Source organism: Poecilia formosa, unplaced genomic scaffold (genome assembly GCF_000485575.1).
Source record: "Poecilia formosa unplaced genomic scaffold, Poecilia_formosa-5.1.2 Scaffold21, whole genome shotgun sequence".
In the NCBI taxonomy this organism is placed as follows: Eukaryota; Metazoa; Chordata; class Actinopteri; order Cyprinodontiformes; family Poeciliidae; genus Poecilia; species Poecilia formosa.
Window position 1 is genome coordinate 1,499,120 of NW_006799960.1, and position 25,300 is coordinate 1,524,419.

General features: G+C 43.3%; 1 protein-coding gene across 1 annotated transcript in view; it reads right to left on the minus strand.

Moving 5' to 3' along the window:
• Positions 1-25,300, minus strand: part of pum1 (pumilio RNA-binding family member 1) — a 36,693-nt gene that overhangs the window by 3,366 nt on the left and 8,027 nt on the right. The window contains exons 3-33 of the mRNA XM_016669227.1: positions 23,743-23,865; positions 23,031-23,099; positions 22,295-22,400; positions 21,331-21,524; positions 21,059-21,231; positions 20,705-20,969; positions 20,531-20,624; positions 18,845-18,943; positions 18,569-18,711; positions 18,091-18,229; positions 17,782-17,916; positions 17,138-17,484; positions 14,789-14,917; positions 14,077-14,145; positions 13,341-13,446; positions 12,377-12,570; positions 12,105-12,277; positions 11,751-12,015; positions 11,577-11,670; positions 9,896-9,994; positions 9,620-9,762; positions 9,142-9,280; positions 8,833-8,967; positions 8,236-8,535; positions 6,173-6,415; positions 4,965-5,235; positions 3,554-3,683; positions 2,732-2,866; positions 2,013-2,150; positions 410-535; positions 94-215 (exon numbers count right to left, since the gene is read on the minus strand). Coding sequence (XP_016524713.1) covers positions 94-215; positions 410-535; positions 2,013-2,150; positions 2,732-2,866; positions 3,554-3,683; positions 4,965-5,235; positions 6,173-6,415; positions 8,236-8,535; positions 8,833-8,967; positions 9,142-9,280; positions 9,620-9,762; positions 9,896-9,994; positions 11,577-11,670; positions 11,751-12,015; positions 12,105-12,277; positions 12,377-12,570; positions 13,341-13,446; positions 14,077-14,145; positions 14,789-14,917; positions 17,138-17,484; positions 17,782-17,916; positions 18,091-18,229; positions 18,569-18,711; positions 18,845-18,943; positions 20,531-20,624; positions 20,705-20,969; positions 21,059-21,231; positions 21,331-21,524; positions 22,295-22,400; positions 23,031-23,099; positions 23,743-23,865 — 4,898 coding nt within the window. The remainder of the gene's footprint in view (positions 1-93; positions 216-409; positions 536-2,012; positions 2,151-2,731; positions 2,867-3,553; positions 3,684-4,964; positions 5,236-6,172; positions 6,416-8,235; positions 8,536-8,832; positions 8,968-9,141; positions 9,281-9,619; positions 9,763-9,895; positions 9,995-11,576; positions 11,671-11,750; positions 12,016-12,104; positions 12,278-12,376; positions 12,571-13,340; positions 13,447-14,076; positions 14,146-14,788; positions 14,918-17,137; positions 17,485-17,781; positions 17,917-18,090; positions 18,230-18,568; positions 18,712-18,844; positions 18,944-20,530; positions 20,625-20,704; positions 20,970-21,058; positions 21,232-21,330; positions 21,525-22,294; positions 22,401-23,030; positions 23,100-23,742; positions 23,866-25,300) is intronic.

Genomic DNA, 25,300 nt, shown 5'->3' on the forward strand with positions numbered 1-25,300 from the left:
AAAGAAAGAAAGAAAGAAAGAAAGAAAGAAAGAAAGAAAGAAAGAAACCCTCCTGGAATAATGTGCAGAAAATGTGCTGGAAGTGGAATTTACCTGGCAAACTTGTGCTGGCTGAGTCCCAGGACGTTGCCTCTTATTTCAGCCACGATCTTGCTCTTATCCTCGGCCCGGCCGTGCTCCAGAACGTGCTGGATGACGTAGTTCCCATACTGGTCCTGAATCAAACCAAAAACCGCAAATCCTTTCAACCAAAATGCGAGGAGGACAGCTGGTGGGTCCGACGTCACATCGGATGCTGCCAGGTTCTGAAAATCCGGAGGCTCAGAGCGAGGAGAGGAGTCACCCTGAACAGCGTTTGCTGTTTGTATGTGTGTGTGTGTGTGTGTGTGTGTGTGTGTGTGTGTTTTACCTGCACTAGCTGCTCTGTGTGCTGATGGAGCTCCTCCAGTATAGGCAGCGTCTGTTCGGGAAGGCAGTGTTCGAGAATACGCTGGATGACTCGGCAGCCATATGGGTGAGTAGAGAGGGCGAAGACCTGTGACGGGAGTAATTATTCACCGTTAGTCACTTCCAGTGCACACACGCACACACACACACGATAAGGCTGAGGTGAGTGAGCGCCGCACTAATGTTCTCTTTCTAAAAATATTTTCACGTGGTGCAGAAAGGAGCTGCAGCAACAGATTTATCCGAGTCTGTTCCTTCACATACCGAGCCCGGCCCTGCACAGGGGAGGGTGAAAGCAAATTCCTTCGCCGCTTCCAGCTACGTAAACAAATCTCAGCCACCAAGCAGAAACTATGCAGTTACACAACACACACACACACACACACACACACCAGTGACATTTAGTGTCACGACCGGAAGCTTTTATATAAACTCAACCAGTTCCTGATCATCTTCTGCAGCATGTAGTTGGCATACTGGTCCAAAAGTATTCACCGCTCTGAGATTTATGCACATTTTGACAGGTTGCAGCTACAGACTGTCATAGATATAATTGGGAACAAAAGTGACACATGGTTGAGTCTGTCACAATAACCAATTAACCTAATAATTGCCTGATAAATTGATTTCCTTTATGATAATTAATATATTTTAAGGGCAATTTTGTTTTAAGACTTCATGATGTTTTTTATTAATGGTTCCGGTTGTGTGTGGTTGTTTATTTTATTTTTTATTTTATTTTATTTATTGCTTTTGGTCATTGTTTTTTTTTTTTTTGGTTATTTAAAATGTCTTCCAGTTTCAGTGTTTGGTGTTCTTTACAAAATCTAGGTTTATTGATCTTTGAGAGGGAGAATATATTTATAGTTAATTATCAATATAATTTATGAAAATGCTCTCAAAACAACAACATTATATTTTATCGCAATCATTTCTGGGACAATTTAACGCATCAGCGAGCATCTGTAAGCAAAAGTCAAATTTTCAAGCTTTGCCACAGTTACCTCACATTCATCTTTTTTGGCTATTTCTTCCTTACACTCCTCTGTAAACGTTAGACTTAAAGTTTACTCCCACCTGAGCTGCAGGTTCCTGCATCACTAACAGTTACTGTCGGCCTCTTCGCTGCGTCTCTGATTAATTATATCCTTGCTTGTAAGTTTTGGTGGATGGAAACATCTTGGTAGAGTGTATTTTGGGATAATGTTCTATAAGCTTCTCTAACTTTGCCCCTGTTCTCTTAATCGTCTCCAATAAGGCTCAAATGAACAGAGCAGCTGCGTCTACTCTGAGATTTAATCACGTTCCGGGGTTCCTATTTCCAAATTAAGCGACTTCTCAAGTCAGTTTTATTTAAGGGTCGCAGGAAATCCAACGGTTTGTAATAAAACAGCAATTAACGTCTCGATGTTTGTTTTGACAGACAATAAGACAGCAACATCGAATGTGTGTGTGTGTGTGTGTGTGTGTGTGTGTGTGTGTGTGTTTGGATGTCAGCCAAACCGCGGCAGACTGTAGCGACTGAACGAGGAAGGACTTTGAGGCGGAGCGCAGCAGGGACCCACCTGTCCCTTAAAGGCTTCGATGATGAAGTGCAGCGCGTGAGGCTGGACGCATTCGATGCACTTCTGCACGACGTGGTTCCCGTTCTGGTCCTTCACGCACTTCAGCACGTGGCCGTCCAGCTCGCGCACCATGTCGCTCTGCAGGGGGGGGAGGAGGGGGAGGAGAGTGAGGCAGAATGTGAGGGGAGGGACGTGTAATTGTTTGTAATCAAATATTTCCTGGAGGCATTTCGCAAACTCTCTCAGTGTGGCTCAGTGCCCAACAAATAACCCTGGACTTTTAACACATGCCCTACTGGGAAATCTATTGGGGTCCATTAAGGGAAGATTGATAGTTGCTTCCCCCCCACCCCTCCTCACACACACACTTTTCTAAAAAAGAAAAGGATGTACATTGAGCAAATGTACATCCTGCCTGGACTTATTTATCTTCCTACCTGCAGTTCTGCATTTGCATATAAACAGAGCCATTATTTGTGTGAATGCAGGGAGCCTGCTGTTCCACCAACAAGAACCCCACGCTGAAGATGAAACGCGCTTTCAAAGCGAGAGGCGCACCTCTTCATCGTTTTAACAGATCCATGAAGAACCCTCGCAACTTTACGGCCGCGTTGCGAAGCGGCCGGCGCGGGGGACGATGGGTGCCTCTGGCGCATCAGGAAGTTAATCATTATCCCCGTTTCAGAGGAATGCGGTGAGGCGAGCGGGACTGCACTTACGATGACCTGCTGCTCCGAGGGGATGAACTCCAGGGCTTTCTGGATGACCCTGCAGCCGTACATCTGCAGGGCCAGAGACAGAACGTGACCCCGGATTCTTTCGGCCAGAGCCAGCTTCTGGTCCAGGCTCCCGAACTGAAACGAAAACAAAGCCGTGACTTTTCTCGGTCGCAAACAAGGTTCAAGGTTCGTTCACTTTTACCACAGCAAAAGAAGCGTTTTCAAATAGGGCTAAAAAGATGAATCGGTTTGAACTGATTGTTGAAACTCAAAGCGACTTAGCCGTTTGATTGAGTCAAAAAAGCCAATTTGCAGGAAAAACAACACGCTGTACAAAAATAGATACATTTTGCATTTGCAGCGACCAAGAACTCCTCAATTGTCAGAATAATCGATAGATTGCTAGTGAACAAAAATATGAAATTTTTTTACGTCTCACAAATCAAACAAAAAAAAAATATCTAAATTTTAATAACCGACTTATGAAATATAAAACCACTTTTTAGTTACACAGAGCAATAAATCGTTGAGCAGTTTGTGTTAATTTAACTGACCTTCCTGTTCAAATGAAATCCTTAAACAGTTTAAATTATTATCACTCGACTTTCTGAAAAGAGTCTTTTCTCATAAAAGTTGATTACAACTTCATTACAAAGATGTGCAGATAGAATATAAAGCACTTTCAAGGACTTTATACAGAAATCAAGTACTTTCCAGACTTTGGAAACACCTAATTGAAGCAGTTTCAAACATTTCAAGCACCCTTCACCCCGAGTGAAGAACTGAAGGAGTCTGATTCTCACACCAACTCAATCTGCATACCTCAAAGAACTTCTGGATGACGTAGTTTCCAAACACATCCACCATGAGCTGATAGGCCGCCTGCAGGATCTCGCTGAAGACGAGCTGGCGCTCGGCTGAACTGGCTCGCTCCAATTTTAACTGGATAAACCTTTAAAAGTGTGTGTGGGGGTGGGGGAAAGAAGGAAATGAACACAGATGTACTTGTTGTCTTCCTCAATATTTAATTCTCCATTTGCCTTCGGAAGATGGAAAAAGACAGATGTCTGAAAATCCACCCGGCGCATCGAGAGGGATTTACAAAAGTTTGCTTGGCAGTGAAAACAAATAAACCGGCAGAGCAATAAAGTGAGACAGAAACGGCTCCTATATCTTTAACCTGAGGGAGCAGCCAGACAATATGAGATGGATTTCAGAGTGGAGAGAGAGAGAGAGAGAGAGAGCGCATAAAAGAGGGAGATGAAGCAGCCGAGCAGCAGGCTGGGAGGTGAAATGATGGATGCCAGTGGAAGGATGGACAAACAGACAGCGATCCTGAGGAGAGGAACGGCTCTGGAATGAGAGACCTGGACGCTCTGGGTTATAAATAGTTCATCTCAGTAGAAAGCTCTGCCTCGCTGGCTAAAACCGACCCTGAAACGAGGAGGGTGGTTTCCACGGCAACAAATTATAAACAACTCTCAGACTGGAACAGAGTGGACACCAGATAATTCAGTTGTATGACGGCATAAACTGAAACGTGTCCACCGGTGTTACAGTCTCGCTCGTTTCGACTCAGTTGTAAACGAGTCGTTTAAAAGAACAGAGCATTTTAGGTTAGCTACATCTTCTCGGTTTAACCAGTTGGTCAGGAAATGAATGTTTTATACCAGATCAAAGCTCTCAGAGTTCATTTCTATCTGCAGTCCCCGACACTCTAAACTCTCAGCGGCGTGTTTTTTCAAATATAGACGTAAAAAGGGTACATTTCGTTAAGAAAGTTGATGCTAAAAGCGTCTATTTATAAAAAATTTAAGTGTTAAAATATGCTGTTCGAATGCGCTTGCTTGTTTTGAAAAACAAACAATAAATGTCTCCCAGAGTTTTGTATTTATTTTAATTCTGTGTCAAAGGGTAAACGCTGCGCAAAAGTTAGAACGGATATTCAGTTATAATTTTATTTCTTAAAATCTGTTTTCATTTTCACTGCATTCATTGAAAACTGATCACAGAATCAGCTTTTGCCAATGTTTTGGGACGTCAATTTCAGTCTGTGAGACCTGCAACAGCAGCTGCCTTTTCTCCAAGGAATAAACAGAGACTTAGTGGCTGGTATAAATATTTGTAATCAGAATAAATTCAATGCTTTTTTTTTTTTTTTTTTTTGTTATTGTGACTCACAGGGTGCAGTGATTCCCTCAGATTAGGACCGAGGCGTTTAAACGGCGAGTACCTGCTGCCGTGCTGGTCCTGGCTGAACTCCATGATGTGCCCGGCGATGTCTCGGAGCTGCAGGTTAGGGTAGCGGTTGTTCCTGAAGTCCTCCAGCAGGCGGCTCCTGCCCGAAGGCATCACGTCCGACATGCCGTAGCGTAGCCGTGACGACGGGAACAGCTGGCTGCTGGGCGAGAAGAGGGAGGAGCCGGAGCTGGCTGCGCTGCGGTACTTGGCCTCCGCTCCCGGAGCCGCCGAGATGAAGCGGCCGCTGCCGTTAGTCAGGCCTCCTGTGGGCCAGAACGCAGTCGAGGTCGTCACGGTTTCAACGACAGGCTCCATGCAAGCTGGGAAATTGTTATTGAATATCTACAGGAATGTAAAAAATCTTCCATGAACACAAGAAAAGAAAGCGTACGTAAATAAAACGGCTCTTAGATAGAATGAACTTTCAACTGTATGCAGCAAGATTTTGGATAAAATTCATTTCTTTCATCTAATTTTATTGCTGTGATAGACGTTGTATCATAAAAATTAAAACTGAGCTCTGCAGCACTGAAACAGGGCAGTGGGTGGCAGCACAACCTTAAACATGCCTTGACTGGGGAAGAAGAATCTTCATAAAAAGAGGATTTCCAGATAAGAACGCTAACAAAAACACACCAAAAGTCTCTCATACCGCCCTGCTGATGAAGCCGGTTCATCTGCAGATTAACTGTACTCTCCCTTACTGTACAAACATTTATGTGACTACATTGGACCGTGTACACATATCTGAATTTATATGTAAACATTCAGAAACATCTGTGCCACATGTTTAAGGTTTGGCTCATGCTTAGAAATGAGTCATACCCAAAACATGGGCCTATTTACTTCCTGCAAAACATGACCTTTAATGCTGCTAAACGGCTGCTGCGCAGCAGCGGCGAAGGCTTGAGAAATGACGAAGTTAGGTAATCAATCAGGGTGATAATTAAACCATAATGAAGCTGTCAGTTCGGCTGGCATTTCACCAGAGTGTAGATGACTGAGTTCTGTTTTAATTTGTCAGACGTCGATCAGGAAAAAAAAAACAAAAAAAAAACACGAGACCAAAATGAGTCTCAGTTGCGAGGAGCTCCCAACATCACTGAAGAAAAGACGGCCATGTTTTCATTAGTTGGGTTCAGAAGAGGGTGTTAGCCGAGCAACGGATCATTTAGAGGCTCGCTTTTCAAAGGCACGTACCGAGATTGAGGTTGGACGAGGAGCTGTGATTGGACAGCGAGGGCGGGGGCGTGAGGGAGTGGGACGGCCCCTGGTTGGGGAGCGGCATGCCCACCGGGCCGGGGGATGGGCTGAAGCCCAGGGTGCCGTTGTAGAAGCCCCCGTGACCGATGGGAGTGAGACTGGATGGGGTGCGCTTGTACAGCTCGCTGTTGCCCGTCAGGGAGTCCCGCCTGGAGCCACTGCCACCACTGGAGTTGGCCACTAGAGGGAGACAATATCTACCGTTACCATCATCAATCAGCTGTGTGGTTTGTTCACAGCTGCAAGGGAAGTAAGCCAGGCAGAGTTAATGTAATAACTCAAGCAATTACATTTACTTGAGATACTTTATTTGGAAAATAAATAAATAAATAAATAAAAATTTAAGGAGTATTTCTACTTTTACTTGAGTAATGTTATTGTAAAGTATTGCTACTCTTACTTGAGTAAAATTTCAGGATTCTCTACCCACTAAATAAAAAACCATCATGTTTTAACCAAAAATTCACCAGACACAGACATGCAGTTTTTGTTAGTTTCAAAAGTTGTTTTTATCAAAAAAAAAAAAAACAACAACCCTGATTTTAAAAAATTTTCTTTTGCCTGATTTTGTTACCAATATGAATTATTGTCATTTTCATCCTTAAAATACCCAAATTTCCACCTCACTTTATATTTTGTTCCATCCGATGATGTAACTTGTAAATATTAAATGGTTGATAATTCGATCCGTTACTCTGTACTTGAGTAGACTTTTTACCAAATACTTTTTCACTCTTACTTGATTAATTTCTTGGATGGCTACTTTTACTTTTACCTGAGTAAAAACATGTTGAAGTAGTGATACTCCAACTTGAGTGCAATTGTTGGCTACCCCCGAATCTTGGACACTCCTGTGTGACCTGTGACACTTACTTCTCCTTACAACACATTAAAATATGTTCATTAGGAGAACTGGTCTACATTTTTTTGGCTTCTGATAGCTTTATCTTCATTTCATATTGCGTAATTAAAATTTAAACAAAAACTGGAAATATAAAACATCAATGAAATGAAACAAAAGGTGTCCAGTCCATCCTCTCAGCTTGCCTACATTTTTTAAATCAAAATAGCAACGTGTAGCTTTTTAAGGATCTCTTCAGATAATAGAAACAAGATCTGGAATGGATGTAATATTGAGCCATGTGTTTTCTATTTCTAAAAATAACCCCATTCTGTTGCATAAGTGTGCACACCCCTTGAACTTTTCCGCATTTATCACACTACAACCACTTTGGTTTTAAATTTAAGATTTTATGTTACAGAGCAACACAAAGCAATGCATGAAAAGAGAATAATACAGTTTTCATCATATTTTATTCACATATATAAAATGTTAGAAAGTGCATTTTTGCATTCATTCCTACCATTCAGTGCCATATATTTGCAGCTCTGACTGAATGTTTTGGTTTTTCCTGCAGGAAAGTCAGGTTTTTTTGCACCATAAAACAGATTTTTTTTTTTCCAGGATTGTGTCATTATCTAGTAAGGAAAAGCATTCCCACAGCACAATGCTGCCAACAACATGCTAGGAAGGATAAGAAATTTTAGCTATTTTGTGCAGACCAGAATGCTTTCTTGTGTTTGTTTGCTGCATTTTCTACAGTTTTAAAGTTTAAACTGAATTCCTGATGGCTCCTATGCTGAGTTTAACTTGAAAACAACAAAACGTTATTTACTAATTAGACGACTTTCGAAAACAATTGGTAGCCAGGAAGATTTTATTTAGGAAAGTAAAGGTCGTTACATAAATGTTTGTCTCACTTTTCCCGTTTTGCATGTGGGGGGGGGAAAAAAAAAACAAAAAAACAAAAAAAAAAACGTGAAAACCAGGAATGTTTTCCCCTTCAACCTAAATTATTCACTACTTCGTGTTATTTTGTTGTTGTTGTTTTTTTTTTTTCAGAAAAAATACGATGACGTTTGTGGCAGAATGTGGAAAAAGGTTCAAAGTGCGGCAATACATGTGGAAGACTCCGGAAATGTGGACAACTTATCCTCACCTGCGGTGCCAAAACCTCCCAGCGTGGCTCCCAGAGAGGCGCCGAGCGAGGAAGAGGCGGGCTGGCTGAAGCCCAGCGAGGCCGACCCGGGTCCCGGCTGGGCTGAGCCCTGTGAGAACAGAGAGGAGCTCTGGGAGGAAGAGCTGAGGGACGTGGAGCCGTAGAAGGAGCTTCCTCCCAGCGCGCCGCCAGGGCCGCCCTGCTGCTGAGGCTGCTGGGACGTCATGGCACGAAACGGGCCGTTCGCTCCGCCGCCCAAACCCCCATTGGCACCTCCGGCTGAAGCTGCTGCAGCTGCGACTGGAAGAGAAGCGACGCAGGGTAGATGAAGAAGGGATTTAACGATAAGTTGAAAGCTTATTTGTGTACTCAGGAGGTTCATTTGTGTGGCTGGTGCATCAAAACACAAACCAAATCTTGTTGTGACTGAGCAGAACTGACTGATGGGGGGGGGGAAAACATCTACTAACGCACCAGAAGATAAAATCTCATAATCCCCTAATTGCAACCTCAGGTTGAGTTTGACGTTGAAGACGTGTTTACGATCATAAAGGGCGATCTGTTGTTTTGTGTTTGAGCTCGTTTTCATGCGCTTACCTGCTTGTGCTGCAGAGGGGGAGATGATGACGGAGGCAGGAGCCATGAGGCGGACCGGTCCGCTCCTGGCTCCGGTGTTGACCACCAGCGCCCCCGTCTGGTCGTAGTAGGCCGCAGGCGCCAGGACCGGGTATCCTGAGAAATGAGAGAACAGACCCAGCATGGCTCAATTCGTTACATGAAGTGGAAGAACGTCTCGTTTGAATGTCCCTAATCGCTGCATTTGCATAACAGTACTGTAAGGGCGAATACATTTGCAGAGACTCGTTTCCATAGCAATGAAAGCCGTTTGAGAAATGCTGTACTAACCGGGGACGCCTGCCGCTAACCCCTGCCCGAAGGCAAGCGCTGAGTTTACCGCTGCCGCGGCAACCAGCTGATCGTTCTGCTGACCCTGCTGACCCTGGCTGGGGGTCAACGGACGCTGGCTTCCTCCAGCTCGCATCACCTTCACAAGAATCACATATAAAATGTTATTTACCAGAAAACAACTTAGATCAGGACTCAAGAAGTAAATAAAATGCTAAAAGCTCAGACAAGCTACGTGTGTTCACTTTAAAAATCCGTAAATGTGTATAAAATGGAAATATGTTGACAAGTATAAATCTGTAAGTTAGATAGTTGAGGGAGAATGGAGCTGGAACAGAAAAAAAAATTAAAGATGTATTTTATTGTGTTAAAATTAAAATTTTCCAACTCTTGAAGCATTTTAATCACTAAACAGGAGCTGTGAGAGAATCTCTTGCAGCCGGGTGAATTTTTTTCTCTGCCAGGTAGAAAAACTGACCTGCTGCTGGTTCTGCTGACCCTGTCCTGCCGCCTGCTGATTGGCCGAATTGTTGGCTGCAGCAGCCTGCTGCTGGAAGAGGTTGGCAGGATAGACCCCCCAGGGGGTCACACCGTAGTACTGGGGAGGCATCACCGCAGGACCTGCAGGAAACGCGAGAGCGGAGAGGTTAGCGGCGGCTCTGCTTATGAAGCTGAACAAACAGAGATTAAAAACAAACATTTAGCACTAAAGCGATTCTTGGTTAAAGATTCGGTGCGGCGAGCCGCGTCTGACCGAGGGTAGCTGCTGCTGCCAGTCCCGCTGCGTAGGGGTCCGTCCCTGGAGGAGCGGCGCTGATGATGTAAGGATTGGGTACGAACGCTGGGGCGAGACCTAAAACAGGAAAAAGAAACGGTGAGAATGAAGCGGTCTGGACTTTAAATAAATCGGCACCAGCCAGCAAAAATCTTAGTGGTACATCCCTAGATTGATTTGACCGTTGATGCAAATATATTCATCCAAATCCATGTTTTGCAACTCAAAGTGTTCGGCACCATGTTCAAGCTTCATGTATACGGAGGTTATTAAGCTAACGCAAAGTAATAAAACACAGTTGGAAGCAAAGGCTGAAGAATTCAAATGAGTTTTGCTAAATTTATTAGGATAACATCACATTCTCTCAGGAGGTGAAACTGATTGGTCACTTGAACTTTGTATTTGCATTTATTTTGCACATGCAAAATGTCAGAAAAAGAAAAAGAACAAAAAAAATAAAACATTAGTCAAACACAAAAAGTTTCAAATCCAGTTCGAAGAGGAGTAGGAAGACAAAGCTTATTAAATTCTATCCCCAACTGCAAGGTCTACTAAATATCTCACTTTATAAATATCTACATATATATATATATATATAATTTTTACTCAATGTCACAATTTCTACTCTTTCAAAATCTGTACATTTATTATATTAATGTCCCGTAAGATATCCAAAACCTTTTCTTATTCTATATGATTTATTACATATAAACAAATTGGTTTCGCCTCATCTTAGCTTTGCAAAAAAAAAGTAGAATATATGAATGATTTTAAGAATAACTGTAAAACAGAGTTCTTAAATAGTTTTTATCTTTGTTCTTTTTTTAAGAAAACTCCCAACCTTTTCACCAAGCGTTACGCCATCAACGTTTTATAACTGTGCAGACGACGTTGGAACATTTTCACCAAAGACGAGCTGAACACAGCGTGACATTGTTGTGCATCTGCCGCGTGGTGCCAACACATCGTCAAACTGGAAAAGCCAGAATGTTTCTTGTCGCACTGAATTCTGCCAGGCGAGGCGCCATCTAGATTACTATCAGCATGTGTCTGGAAAAGTAAGAGTAGGTGATTATTGTGAGAAACGGATATGAAAAGTGGTGAGTCGAGCTGAAACGCTACCGAATCGATATTTGAGTGGCAGAGGACTTCCTATTCCTCAAGCTTTCAGATAACACCAGTCGCTAAAGAGCTCTGGAGGAGCGCCCTCTGCTTTTAAATCGTTTGTGTGACAGCATTTTGGGAACTTGTTGGAAAAAAACTAAAACAGCGGAATGACAGACAAAACACAAAGCAATGTGAGAGCAGCACAACTAGCCGCTAATGATGAGCAAGCTGCCGTCTGCTTCTTGGAGTATTGCCACTGTGTTAAAGGGATAGGTCACGGTTTTATTCAGATCGGACTGGCTGTTAGACCTGTGTAGCTCAAATACGTTTTTATATTAACTGAACATTCATCTTCCTTATACATGTGATTGTTTCGGCGATAGTAAAGTATTTAAAAGGTGAAGCAGTATTCTATTTAAGAGAATCTCCATTGATTTAAGTGTCTTTAAAAAAAGAATTGGAGGTCTTGGATAATCTGATTTATTTCTTTTATATAAACACTGTTAAAAAAAAATAGTGCAGCTTCAGTGTGGACAGGTGAAATGAGACTTACCGATGTGAGGCTGCTGCGCAGCTGCCAGCGCGTACTGTTGCTGCTGAGCGGCCGTTAACTGCTGCACAGCCAGAGCGTTGTTTCTCTGAAAAAGCTGAGAACACATCGTCGCAGTTTAACATCAACGGAGACGCCTGGAGAAGCCATCGTGCTCTCTCCGCCTGCAGCCGTTACCTGCTGCTGGTTGGTGTAGTCAAACAGGCCCACGGTGGGCGCAGAGTCCATGGGCATCTGAGAGTTGTAGTCGAACTGAAGCGGCTCCATCACCGACTCCATGGGGTCCATGGTGACGCCTCCTTGGTCCACGCCAGAGAAGTCATCAGGGGGTTTGGGGCCTCCACCGCCTCCTAGCGGAGTCAAGCCTTCGGGCCCGACCCCTCCCGGACCCCCCAGCAGGTCGCCCTCGGGGCCGGGCGGAGGCATGTTGCCAGGGGGACGACTGCGGGGACGAGAGAACGCCACCGGGTCAGTTTTCACGTCTGACTAGCGAGCGCTGCTCTAAACGAGACCGATCGCAGCGCCTCTCACCCAAACTCCTTCACGTCGACGTCCAGGCCGTTCTGGACGGGCAGCCCGTTTGGGTTGATCACGTCGTTGATCACGTCGCTTTCACTTTCCGCCAACTCTTTCAGCTTCTCTCCCTCGAACACCGTCTTCGGCTTCTCCCTCTTCTCTTCCTCCACCTCTCCGTCTCGCTGTCCCTGCGTCGTGGGACGCGAACGGGAAAAATGATAAACACGACACAGAACATCCACGCAAGATTTGGAAGAGCGTTTAGGTAATGAAGCTGAAGGGCTCACATATGGTCCTTTTCTGAGGCAGGGGTCCAGCTTGTCAGCCGGGGAGGACGACAGGACGTACTCCACCATGCTCACCCCAAGGCCGCCGCTTTCAGAGCGCGGCGACATCACCGATCCCACCCCGACTTCGCCCCCGCCATGGAAGCCCTGCCCCGGCCGACGGGACACCATGATGGGCTGAGACACGGAGTGATCTGCAGCGAAAGGGACAGAGACGCAGGATTAATGCAAGGCTGTCACGATAACTTCTGCTGGATGATGACGGGTTTCTTCAAACGGCGGCTTTTCAGCGCTATTAAAGGAGAGCGTCTCTTCAACAACCATTGTCCATCTCTTTATTGCACTCATTTTAATCGATCGTGAAATTAATTGATTTGCTTATTGCGACATGCTCAACGGGACGCAGCAGGAAATGCGCTTCCATAGCGCTCCGACCGCTTCTCAAGGGATTCCAAACACAGACGGCGCGAGTCAGAGAAGCACTTTTAATCATGTGTTTTTATTAGGACATAGAATCGTTTTTAATAGAAATTATACTGCAATTTCAGAAGGTATACGCATGATTTTTTTTTTTTTTTCCCCTTTCTGTTTTCAAAACATTGAACATCCTGTAAAATATCTTCAGAGGACTTCCAAAAATGCGCCCAGCCTCATGTTAAAACCTGCAGAAACATCTACGGTGAGGATGTTTTCTGGTGTGGCGCCACAGAGCTTCAAAGAAAGCAGAAAAATCTTTAGTCATGTCTACAGAAATAACTACTCTGAGCTGAAGTGAGGCAGCAGGATTTAGCTTGATTTCACTTTGATGTCATCTTTTTTTATTCAGACAGGGATCTAAAAATAAAACCCTGTCAGAGGTGGTTTCTGGGTATTAAGGAACTGTCTTTAGAGACAGTTCCTCCGCTTTCATTTCCATGGTTTTGTTCTTCACTGTACCAAAAAACAAACAAACAACGCTTAATACCTGAGGCACCCCACGCACTGTCCCTCCACTGTTCCAAGAAGATCCCTTTTAGTCCGTCCTTCCCAGAGTCATCTGCTTCCCAGAATTTCTTCCCAGTTAGGAGCTGCTGTGGGCACACACGGGAAAAAAAAGGGTTACATACAGTCAAAAATAAAGGAACATTTGAGCAGAAAAGTAAAAAAAGAAAAAAAAGCCCACGATATTACAATTTTGATTGTAAAAAGAGGGTAAAGTCTGCCTGAAGGGCTGTAGGAGTCAAAGAAATCCAGGATTTCCCATAATGTGGAAAATCCAGGATTTTCCACATTTTGGGAAAAAATGACTTTTTTTAAAACCGGTATCTTGGTTTTGGGATCTTACCAGCAGCCTAGATATATTCTGTCATTAAATCTTTGCTACATTTCAGCTACATGAGGAAAGACTTTTTTTTTTTTTGAGAAACTCTGTGACCTGTACATGTGAAACGAAAGGAGAACAAACGTTGTGTTTGTAGACGATAAAAGTGCTTTTTACAGTTTACAACATTTTAAACAACAAATGATAGAAAAAAAATTCATCCTGATAGAAACACTTCAAATTTATGAATGACTTTTATCTTATTGACTTTTACTTTTAAGATTTTAAGTTTGACTGGGCGTGTAAATCACGAGTCACAATTCTGTTTCAAGAATCTTTCCGAAAACAAAAGGTGCACAGACAGTTTGGGACTGTCTGAAGAAACCTGGACCTGACTTACCTCTCCCATCGCTCGTCCTTCTAGAGCCAGAGCCTGGAAGTCCTGATTCAGCTCATACATGGACCGCACCTGAGCGTCAAAACAACGAATAAATTTTAAAAATACAGTCATAAAGACAATGAAGATGTGTACTTCCCAATGAGCCTCTTAAAGAGTTACTCTCTGCCCAAAGCATGAAATCATATGAAAAGTTCTGGGTTTGTTTGAAGCTCCCTTCTGCCACACTGAACGTTGATTTTGTTTTGTCTGGAGAATCATGAAGTGCTTCTGAGAGAAGAGACCATTTAGGAGACAAATTGCATTCCGAGAAACAACTTTCTTCTTCTTGTTTTTGGCTGGCTATTGTGACCTTTTTCCATTTTTCTGGCAGTAGGTAGACAGGAAGGGAGCAGAGAGAAGAGGAGGAAGACAACCATGACAAAGACTACAGCCTCTACCGACTGAGCCACGCGTTGTCCCTCCCCCCCCCAAAAAAAGCAACTTTCTCCTGATGCAATTATCCAGGCAAGCTACAGATGCCACGTAAACACTTTTGGGTCGGTAAACTAGTAGTTCAATAATGTTCCTCAAGTCATTTTGTTGTGAAACCAGAGAAGTGGTTGGTCTGTTTTCCGGCTGTTTGAAGCACACATTAAAACACTGCCTGTTGCTGTGCACTGCTGGTCAGCTAGACACACAAAAAAAAGACAAATTCAATCAAATATGTACACACCTGACTGTCATGGATGTTGTCTCCAGTGGGCCAGCGGTGTTTGCCGGGCTGCTCGCCATGCTGCCGCTGGAAGAAATAATCTACCATGGCATCATCCTGGGAACGTCCAGCGCCCGCCACACCCTTCGGTTAAAACACCGACAGAGATCGTTACCGCCATATTGTGATGAAATTGGCAGAAATCTGAGCTTCTGTGAGGACAAACGTGTGGAATATGACTCCAGAGAAAATAAGTGAAGCAAAATTGAAATCCAAAATTCTCTATAACTATGGGACAAGAGGACAAAAAATATTTACGGCTCAATAACCAGGTCAGGTTTTCATCAATTACAAAACACACATTTCATTGTGTAAACTTTGTGCTCACTGAGTGCAACAAATGTCGACCCTGGATGATTCCTTTATCTAGGCAGAAATTTTTGAAAATGACACAAAGGAGGAGTTAAAATTTTATTTCCACTTATGCATCAAAACATACGACCTTAACCTTCCTCTGATTTACTGGAGCTAAAATAAAGAACAGGAAACGGTTTCATTGCGTTTCACAGGCCGAAAAATTTAGACTTTTTGGTTTTGATGCGTTTCATAAACAACCTGTGCCCCAGATCTCTCATTACTTGACCTGCCGATAATCAGTCGGGGTCAACCGAGGAAAAATTAATCCACAGAGAGACATTTTCTGGACTTGCATCATCCGACCAGGGCCGCATGTTGACGCGTAAGAGTTTGATGCATTCTAACAGAAAGGAGTACTTTGTCCAAAGAACAGGAAAGATGACTTCTCCGCTTACTCATTCTGAGAGTAAACACTGAATTCCCCTGAAAAACATGTCTGCCACCACAAGTGGTCAAACAGCTCTGGAAACAGATGGACTTAATCATCCTCCTGCACACAAAGAATGTTATTAAAATTTGACTTACAGTGACAGCTGTTTAATGATATTTTTTAAAAAAAAGTAGGTTCCTTTTTATGAGATAAACTAAAAATGTTAAACCAGATCAAATAAGGCATTTAGCGCAGTACTGACGCAACAAGAGTCAGATCTGGTAACCACTTCTCAGGTCGTCAACTGCAAAAGTTATTTTTAACATTTTGTTGTTTTTACTATACATTTTTGGCATGTTGATTGTCCTGTCTGACAACCAGTCACTATGGTTGTCAGAGCAACTAAACTGTGTTGCTTACACAGNGAGTAAAAACATGTTGAAGTAGTGATACTCCAACTTGAGTGCAATTGTTGGCTACCCCCGAATCTTGGACACTCCTGTGTGACCTGTGACACTTACTTCTCCTTACAACACATTAAAATATGTTCATTAGGAGAACTGGTCTACATTTTTTTGGCTTCTGATAGCTTTATCTTCATTTCATATTGCGCAATTCAAATTTAAACAAAAACGGGAAATATAAAACATCAATGAAATGAAACAAAAGGTGTCCAGTCCATCCTCTCAGCTTGCCTACATTTTTTAAATCAAAATAGCAACGTGTAGCTTTTTAAGGATCTCTTCAGATAATAGAAACAAGATCTGGAATGGATGTAATATTGAGCCATGTGTTTTCTATTTCTAAAAATAACCCCATTCTGTTGCATAAGTGTGCACACCCCTTGAACTTTTCCGCATTTATCACACTACAACCACTTTGTTTTTCAGTTTAAGATTTTATGTTACAGAGCAACACAAAGCAATGCATGAAAAGAGAATAATACAGTTTTCATCATATTTTATTCACATATATAAAATGTTAGAAAGTGCATTTTTGCATTCATTCCTACCATTCAGTGCCATATATTTGCAGCTCTGACTGAATGTTTTGGTTTTTCCTGCAGGAAAGTCAGGTTTTTTTGCACCATAAAACAGATTTTTTTTTTTCCAGGATTGTGTCATTATCTAGTAAGGAAAAGCATTCCCACAGCACAATGCTGCCAACAACATGCTAGGAAGGATAAGAAATTTTAGCTATTTTGTGCAGACCAGAATGCTTTCTTGTGTTTGTTTGCTGCATTTTCTACAGTTTTAAAGTTTAAACTGAATTCCTGATGGCTCCTATGCTGAGTTTAACTTGAAAACAACAAAACGTTATTTACTAATTGGACGACTTTCGAAAACAATTGGTAGCCAGGAGGATTTTATTTAGGAACGTAAAGGTCGTTACATAAATGTTTGTCTCACTTTTCCCGTTTTGCATGTGGGGGGAAAAAAAACAACAACTTGAAAACCAGGAACATTTTCCCCTTCAACCTAAATTATTCACTACTTTGTGTTATTTTGTTGTTGTTGTTTTTTTCAGAAGAACTTAAAATACGATGACGTTTGTGGCAGAATGTGGAAAAGGGTTCAAAGTGCGGCAATACATGTGGAAGACTCCGGAAATGTGGACAACTTATCCTTACCTGCGGTGCCAAAACCTCCCAGCGTGGCTCCCAGAGAGGCGCCGAGCGAGGAAGAGGCGGGCTGGCTGAAGCCCAGCGAGGCCGACCCGGGTCCCGGCTGGGCTGAGCCCTGTGAGAACAGAGAGGAGCTCTGGGAGGAAGAGCTGAGGGACGTGGAGCCGTAGAAGGAGCTTCCTCCCAGCGCGCCGCCAGGGCCGCCCTGCTGCTGAGGCTGCTGGGACGTCATGGCACGAAACGGGCCGTTCGCTCCGCCGCCCAAACCCCCATTGGCACCTCCGGCTGAAGCTGCTGCAGCTGCGACTGGAAGAGAAGCGACGCAGGGTAGATGAAGAAGGGATTTAACGATAAGTTGAAAGCTTATTTGTGTACTCAGGAGGTTCATTTGTGTGGCTGGTGCATCAAAACACAAACCAAATCTTGTTGTGACTGAGCAGAACTGACTGATGGGGGGGGGGAAAACATCTACTAACGCACCAGAAGATAAAATCTCATAATCCCCTAATTGCAACCTCAGGTTGAGTTTGACGTTGAAGACGTGTTTACGATCATAAAGGGCGATCTGTTGTTTTGTGTTTGAGCTCGTTTTCATGCGCTTACCTGCTTGTGCTGCAGAGGGGGAGATGATGACGGAGGCAGGAGCCATGAGGCGGACCGGTCCGCTCCTGGCTCCGGTGTTGACCACCAGCGCCCCCGTCTGGTCGTAGTAGGCCGCAGGCGCCAGGACCGGGTATCCTGAGAAATGAGAGAACAGACCCAGCATGGCTCAATTCGTTACATGAAGTGGAAGAACGTCTCGTTTGAATGTCCCTAATCGCTGCATTTGCATAACAGTACTGTAAGGGCGAATACATTTGCAGAGACTCGTTTCCATAGCAATGAAAGCCGTTTGAGAAATGCTGTACTAACCGGGGACGCCTGCCGCTAACCCCTGCCCGAAGGCAAGCGCCGAGTTTACCGCTGCCGCGGCAACCAGCTGATCGTTCTGCTGACCCTGCTGACCCTGGCTGGGGGTCAACGGACGCTGGCTTCCTCCAGCTCGCATCACCTTCACAAGAATCACATATAAAATGTTATTTACCAGAAAACAACTTAGATCAGGACTCAAGAAGTAAATAAAATGCTAAAAGCTCAGACAAGCTACGTGTGTTCACTTTAAAAATCCGTAAATGTGTATAAAATGGAAATATGTTGACAAGTATAAATCTGTAAGTTAGATAGTTGAGGGAGAATGGAGCTGGAACAGAAAAAAAAATTAAAGATGTATTTTATTGTGTTAAAATTAAAATTTTCCAACTCTTGAAGCATTTTAATCACTAAACAGGAGCTGTGAGAGAATCTCTTGCAGCCGGGTGAATTTTTTTCTCTGCCAGGTAGAAAAACTGACCTGCTGCTGGTTCTGCTGACCCTGTCCTGCCGCCTGCTGATTGGCCGAATTGTTGGCTGCAGCAGCCTGCTGCTGGAAGAGGTTGGCAGGATAGACCCCCCAGGGGGTCACACCGTAGTACTGGGGAGGCATCACCGCAGGACCTGCAGGAAACGCGAGAGCGGAGAGGTTAGCGGCGGCTCTGCTTATGAAGCTGAACAAACAGAGATTAAAAACAAACATTTAGCACTAAAGCGATTCTTGGTTAAAGATTCGGTGCGGCGAGCCGCGTCTGACCGAGGGTAGCTGCTGCTGCCAGTCCCGCTGCGTAGGGGTCCGTCCCTGGAGGAGCGGCGCTGATGATGTAAGGATTGGGTACGAACGCTGGGGCGAGACCTAAAACAGGAAAAAGAAACGGTGAGAATGAAGCGGTCTGGACTTTAAATAAATCGGCACCAGCCAGCAAAAATCTTAGTGGTACATCCCTAGATTGATTTGACCGTTGATGCAAATATATTCATCCAAATCCATGTTTTGCAACTCAAAGTGTTCGGCACCATGTTCAAGCTTCATGTATACGGAGGTTATTAAGCTAACGCAAAGTAATAAAACACAGTTGGAAGCAAAGGCTGAAGAATTCAAATGAGTTTTGCTAAATTTATTAGGATAACATCACATTCTCTCAGGAGGTGAAACTGATTGGTCACTTGAACTTTGTATTTGCATTTATTTTGCACATGCAAAATGTCAGAAAAAGAAAAAGAACAAAAAAAATAAAACATTAGTCAAACACAAAAAGTTTCAAATCCAGTTCGAAGAGGAGTAGGAAGACAAAGCTTATTAAATTCTATCCCCAACTGCAAGGTCTACTAAATATCTCACTTTATAAATATCTACATATATATATATATATATAATTTTTACTCAATGTCACAATTTCTACTCTTTCAAAATCTGTACATTTATTATATTAATGTCCCGTAAGATATCCAAAACCTTTTCTTATTCTATATGATTTATTACATATAAACAAATTGGTTTCGCCTCATCTTAGCTTTGCAAAAAAAAAGTAGAATATATGAATGATTTTAAGAATAACTGTAAAACAGAGTTCTTAAATAGTTTTTATCTTTGTTCTTTTTTTAAGAAAACTCCCAACCTTTTCACCAAGCGTTACGCCATCAACGTTTTATAACTGTGCAGACGACGTTGGAACATTTTCACCAAAGACGAGCTGAACACAGCGTGACATTGTTGTGCATCTGCCGCGTGGTGCCAACACATCGTCAAACTGGAAAAGCCAGAATGTTTCTTGTCGCACTGAATTCTGCCAGGCGAGGCGCCATCTAGATTACTATCAGCATGTGTCTGGAAAAGTAAGAGTAGGTGATTATTGTGAGAAACGGATATGAAAAGTGGTGAGTCGAGCTGAAACGCTACCGAATCGATATTTGAGTGGCAGAGGACTTCCTATTCCTCAAGCTTTCACCAGTCGCTAAAGAGCTCTGGAGGAGCGCCCTCTGCTTTTAAATTGTTTGTGTGACAGCATTTTGGGAACTTGTTAGAAAAAAGAAAAAAACTAAAACAGCGGAATGACAGACAAAACACAAAGCAATGTGAGAGCAGCACAACTAGCCGCTAATGATGAGCAAGTTGCCGTCTGCTTCTTGGAGTATTGCCACTGTGTTAAAGCGATAGGTCACGGTTTTATTCAGATCGGACTGGCTGTTAGACCTGTGTAGCTCAAATACGTTTTTATATTAACTGAACATTCATCTTCCTTATACATGTGATTGTTTCGGCGATAGTAAAGTATTTAAAAGGTGAAGCAGTATTCTATTTATGAGAATCTCCATTGATTTAAGTGTCTTTAAAAAAAAAAAAAATTGGAGGTCTTGGATAATCTGCATTTATTTCTTTTATATAAACACTGTTAAAAAAAAATAGTGCAGCTTCAGTGTGGACAGGTGAAATGAGACTTACCGATGTGAGGCTGCTGCGCAGCTGCCAGCGCGTACTGTTGCTGCTGAGCGGCCGTTAACTGCTGCACAGCCAGAGCGTTGTTTCTCTGAAAAAGCTGAGAACACATCGTCGCAGTTTAACATCAACGGAGACGCCTGGAGAAGCCATCGTGCTCTCTCCGCCTGCAGCCGTTACCTGCTGCTGGTTGGTGTAGTCAAACAGGCCCACGGTGGGCGCAGAGTCCATGGGCATCTGAGAGTTGTAGTCGAACTGAAGCGGCTCCATCACCGACTCCATGGGGTCCATGGTGACGCCTCCTTGGTCCACGCCAGAGAAGTCATCAGGGGGTTTGGGGCCTCCACCGCCTCCTAGCGGAGTCAAGCCTTCGGGCCCGACCCCTCCCGGACCCCCCAGCAGGTCGCCCTCGGGGCCGGGCGGAGGCATGTTGCCAGGGGGACGACTGCGGGGACGAGAGAACGCCACCGGGTCAGTTTTCACGTCTGACTAGCGAGCGCTGCTCTAAACGAGACCGATCGCAGCGCCTCTCACCCAAACTCCTTCACGTCGACGTCCAGGCCGTTCTGGACGGGCAGCCCGTTTGGGTTGATCACGTCGTTGATCACGTCGCTTTCACTTTCCGCCAACTCTTTCAGCTTCTCTCCCTCGAACACCGTCTTCGGCTTCTCCCTCTTCTCTTCCTCCACCTCTCCGTCTCGCTGTCCCTGCGTCGTGGGACGCGAACGGGAAAAATGATAAACACGACACAGAACATCCACGCAAGATTTGGAAGAGCGTTTAGGTAATGAAGCTGAAGGGCTCACATATGGTCCTTTTCTGAGGCAGGGGTCCAGCTTGTCAGCCGGGGAGGACGACAGGACGTACTCCACCATGCTCACCCCAAGGCCGCCGCTTTCAGAGCGCGGCGACATCACCGATCCCACCCCGACTTCGCCCCCGCCATGGAAGCCCTGCCCCGGCCGACGGGACACCATGATGGGCTGAGACACGGAGTGATCTGCAGCGAAAGGGACAGAGACGCAGGATTAATGCAAGGCTGTCACGATAACTTCTGCTGGATGATGACGGGTTTCTTCAAACGGCGGCTTTTCAGCGCTATTAAAGGAGAGCGTCTCTTCAACAACCATTGTCCATCTCTTTATTGCACTCATTTTAATCGATCGTGAAATTAATTGATTTGCTTATTGCGACATGCTCAACGGGACGCAGCAGGAAATGCGCTTCCATAGCGCTCCGACCGCTTCTCAAGGGATTCCAAACACAGACGGCGCGAGTCAGAGAAGCACTTTTAATCATGTGTTTTTATTAGGACATAGAATCGTTTTTAATAGAAATTATACTGCAATTTCAGAAGGTATACGCATGATTTTTTTTTTTTTTTCCCCTTTCTGTTTTCAAAACATTGAACATCCTGTAAAATATCTTCAGAGGACTTCCAAAAATGCGCCCAGCCTCATGTTAAAACCTGCAGAAACATCTACGGTGAGGATGTTTTCTGGTGTGGCGCCACAGAGCTTCAAAGAAAGCAGAAAAATCTTTAGTCATGTCTACAGAAATAACTACTCTGAGCTGAAGTGAGGCAGCAGGATTTAGCTTGATTTCACTTTGATGTCATCTTTTTTTATTCAGACAGGGATCTAAAAATAAAACCCTGTCAGAGGTGGTTTCTGGGTATTAAGGAACTGTCTTTAGAGACAGTTCCTCCGCTTTCATTTCCATGGTTTTGTTCTTCACTGTACCAAAAAACAAACAAACAACGCTTAATACCTGAGGCACCCCACGCACTGTCCCTCCACTGTTCCAAGAAGATCCCTTTTAGTCCGTCCTTCCCAGAGTCATCTGCTTCCCAGAATTTCTTCCCAGTTAGGAGCTGCTGTGGGCACACACGGGAAAAAAAAGGGTTACATACAGTCAAAAATAAAGGAACATTTGAGCAGAAAAGTAAAAAAAGAAAAAAAAGCCCACGATATTACAATTTTGATTGTAAAAAGAGGGTAAAGTCTGCCTGAAGGGCTGTAGGAGTCAAAGAAATCCAGGATTTCCCATAATGTGGAAAATCCAGGATTTTCCACATTTTGGGAAAAAATGACTTTTTTTAAAACCGGTATCTTGGTTTTGGGATCTTACCAGCAGCCTAGATATATTCTGTCATTAAATCTTTGCTACATTTCAGCTACATGAGGAAAGACTTTTTTTTTTTTTGAGAAACTCTGTGACCTGTACATGTGAAACGAAAGGAGAACAAACGTTGTGTTTGTAGACGATAAAAGTGCTTTTTACAGTTTACAACATTTTAAACAACAAATGATAGAAAAAAAATTCATCCTGATAGAAACACTTCAAATTTATGAATGACTTTTATCTTATTGACTTTTACTTTTAAGATTTTAAGTTTGACTGGGCGTGTAAATCACGAGTCACAATTCTGTTTCAAGAATCTTTCCGAAAACAAAAGGTGCACAGACAGTTTGGGACTGTCTGAAGAAACCTGGACCTGACTTACCTCTCCCATCGCTCGTCCTTCTAGAGCCAGAGCCTGGAAGTCCTGATTCAGCTCATACATGGACCGCACCTGAGCGTCAAAACAACGAATAAATTTTAAAAATACAGTCATAAAGACAATGAAGATGTGTACTTCCCAATGAGCCTCTTAAAGAGTTACTCTCTGCCCAAAGCATGAAATCATATGAAAAGTTCTGGGTTTGTTTGAAGCTCCCTTCTGCCACACTGAACGTTGATTTTGTTTTGTCTGGAGAATCATGAAGTGCTTCTGAGAGATGAGACCATTTAGGAGACAAATTGCATTCCGAGAAACAACTTTCTTCTTCTTGTTTTTGGCTGGCTATTGTGACCTTTTTCCATTTTTCTGGCAGTAGGTAGACAGGAAGGGAGCAGAGAGAAGAGGAGGAAGACAACCATGACAAAGACTACAGCCTCTACCGACTGAGCCACGCGTTGTCCCTCCCCCCCCCAAAAAAAGCAACTTTCTCCTGATGCAATTATCCAGGCAAGCTACAGATGCCACGTAAACACTTTTGGGTCGGTAAACTAGTAGTTCAATAATGTTCCTCAAGTCATTTTGTTGTGAAACCAGAGAAGTGGTTGGTCTGTTTTCTGGCTGTTTGAAGCACACATTAAAACACTGCCTGTTGCTGTGCACTGCTGGTCAGCTAGACACACAAAAAAAAGACAAATTCAATCAAATATGTACACACCTGACTGTCATGGATGTTGTCTCCAGTGGGCCAGCGGTGTTTGCCGGGCTGCTCGCCATGCTGCCGCTGGAAGAAATAATCTACCATGGCATCATCCTGGGAACGTCCAGCGCCCGCCACACCCTTCGGTTAAAACACCGACAGAGATCGTTACCGCCATATTGTGATGAAATTGGCAGAAATCTGAGCTTCTGTGAGGACAAACGTGTGGAATATGACTCCAGAGAAAATAAGTGAAGCAAAATTGAAATCCAAAATTCTCTATAACTACGGGACAAGAGGACAAAAAATATTTACGGCTCAATAACCAGGTCAGGTTTTCATCAATTACAAAACACACATTTCATTGTGTAAACTTTGGGCTCACTGAACAATTTGAGTGCAACAAATGTCGACCCTGGATGATTCCTTTATCTAGGCAGAAATTTTTGAAAATGACACAAAGGAGGAGTTAAAATTTTATTTCCACTTATGCATCAAAACATACGACCTTAACCTTCCTCTGATTTACTGGAGCTAAAATAAAGAACAGGAAACGGTTTCATTGCGTTTCACAGGCCGAAAAATTTAGACTTTTTGGTTTTGATGCGTTTCATAAACAACCTGTGCCCCAGATCTCTCATTACTTGACCTGCCGATAATCAGTCGGGGTCAACCGAGGAAAAATTAATCCACAGAGAGACATTTTCTGGACTTGCATCATCCGACCAGGGCCGCATGTTGACGCGTAAGAGTTTGATGCATTCTAACAGAAAGGAGTACTTTCTGTACTCCTTTGTATAGGAAAGATGACTTCTCTGCTTACTCATTCTGAGAGTAAACACTGAATTCCCCTGAAAAACATGTCTGCCACCACAAGTGGTCAAACAGCTCTGGAAACAGATGGACTTAATCATCCTCCTGCACACAAAGAATGTTATTAAAATTTGACTTACAGTGACAGCTGTTTAATGATATTTTTTAAAAAAAAGTAGGTTCCTTTTTATGAGATAAACTAAAAATGTTAAACCAGATCAAATAAGGCATTTAGCGCAGTACTGACGCAACAAGAGTCAGATCTGGTAACCACTTCTCAGGTCGTCAACTGCAAAAGTTATTTTTAACATTTTGTTGTTTTTACTATACATTTTTGGCATGTTGATTGTCCTGTCTGACAACCAGTCACTATGGTTGTCAGAGCAACTAAACTGTGTTGCTTACACAGCAGCGCCTCAACCAACCCGAGGGAAACAACTAAATGTTTATAATCTATGAATTACTTTCCCCATTTGTGAAGTAATACCAACACAGTTTCCACAGCTCACTATTTAGACGGTGAAGAATATTAACTACACTTTGAGTACTTTTTCTACAAACTGACTGTGAAAAAGTCTCTAAAAGATGTTTTTATTTAATTGCTGATTGCTCTACAGAAGATGCAAGTGGTTTGTAAAGATAAGACGCATCTTAAAATGACAGACGCAAAACGGATTAGGTTTACAAAAAAAAAAACAGAAAAAAAAAAAAACAAGAAGTGAAGCACATTTGTTGCAATATAATTTTTCAGTTCCATTAGAGA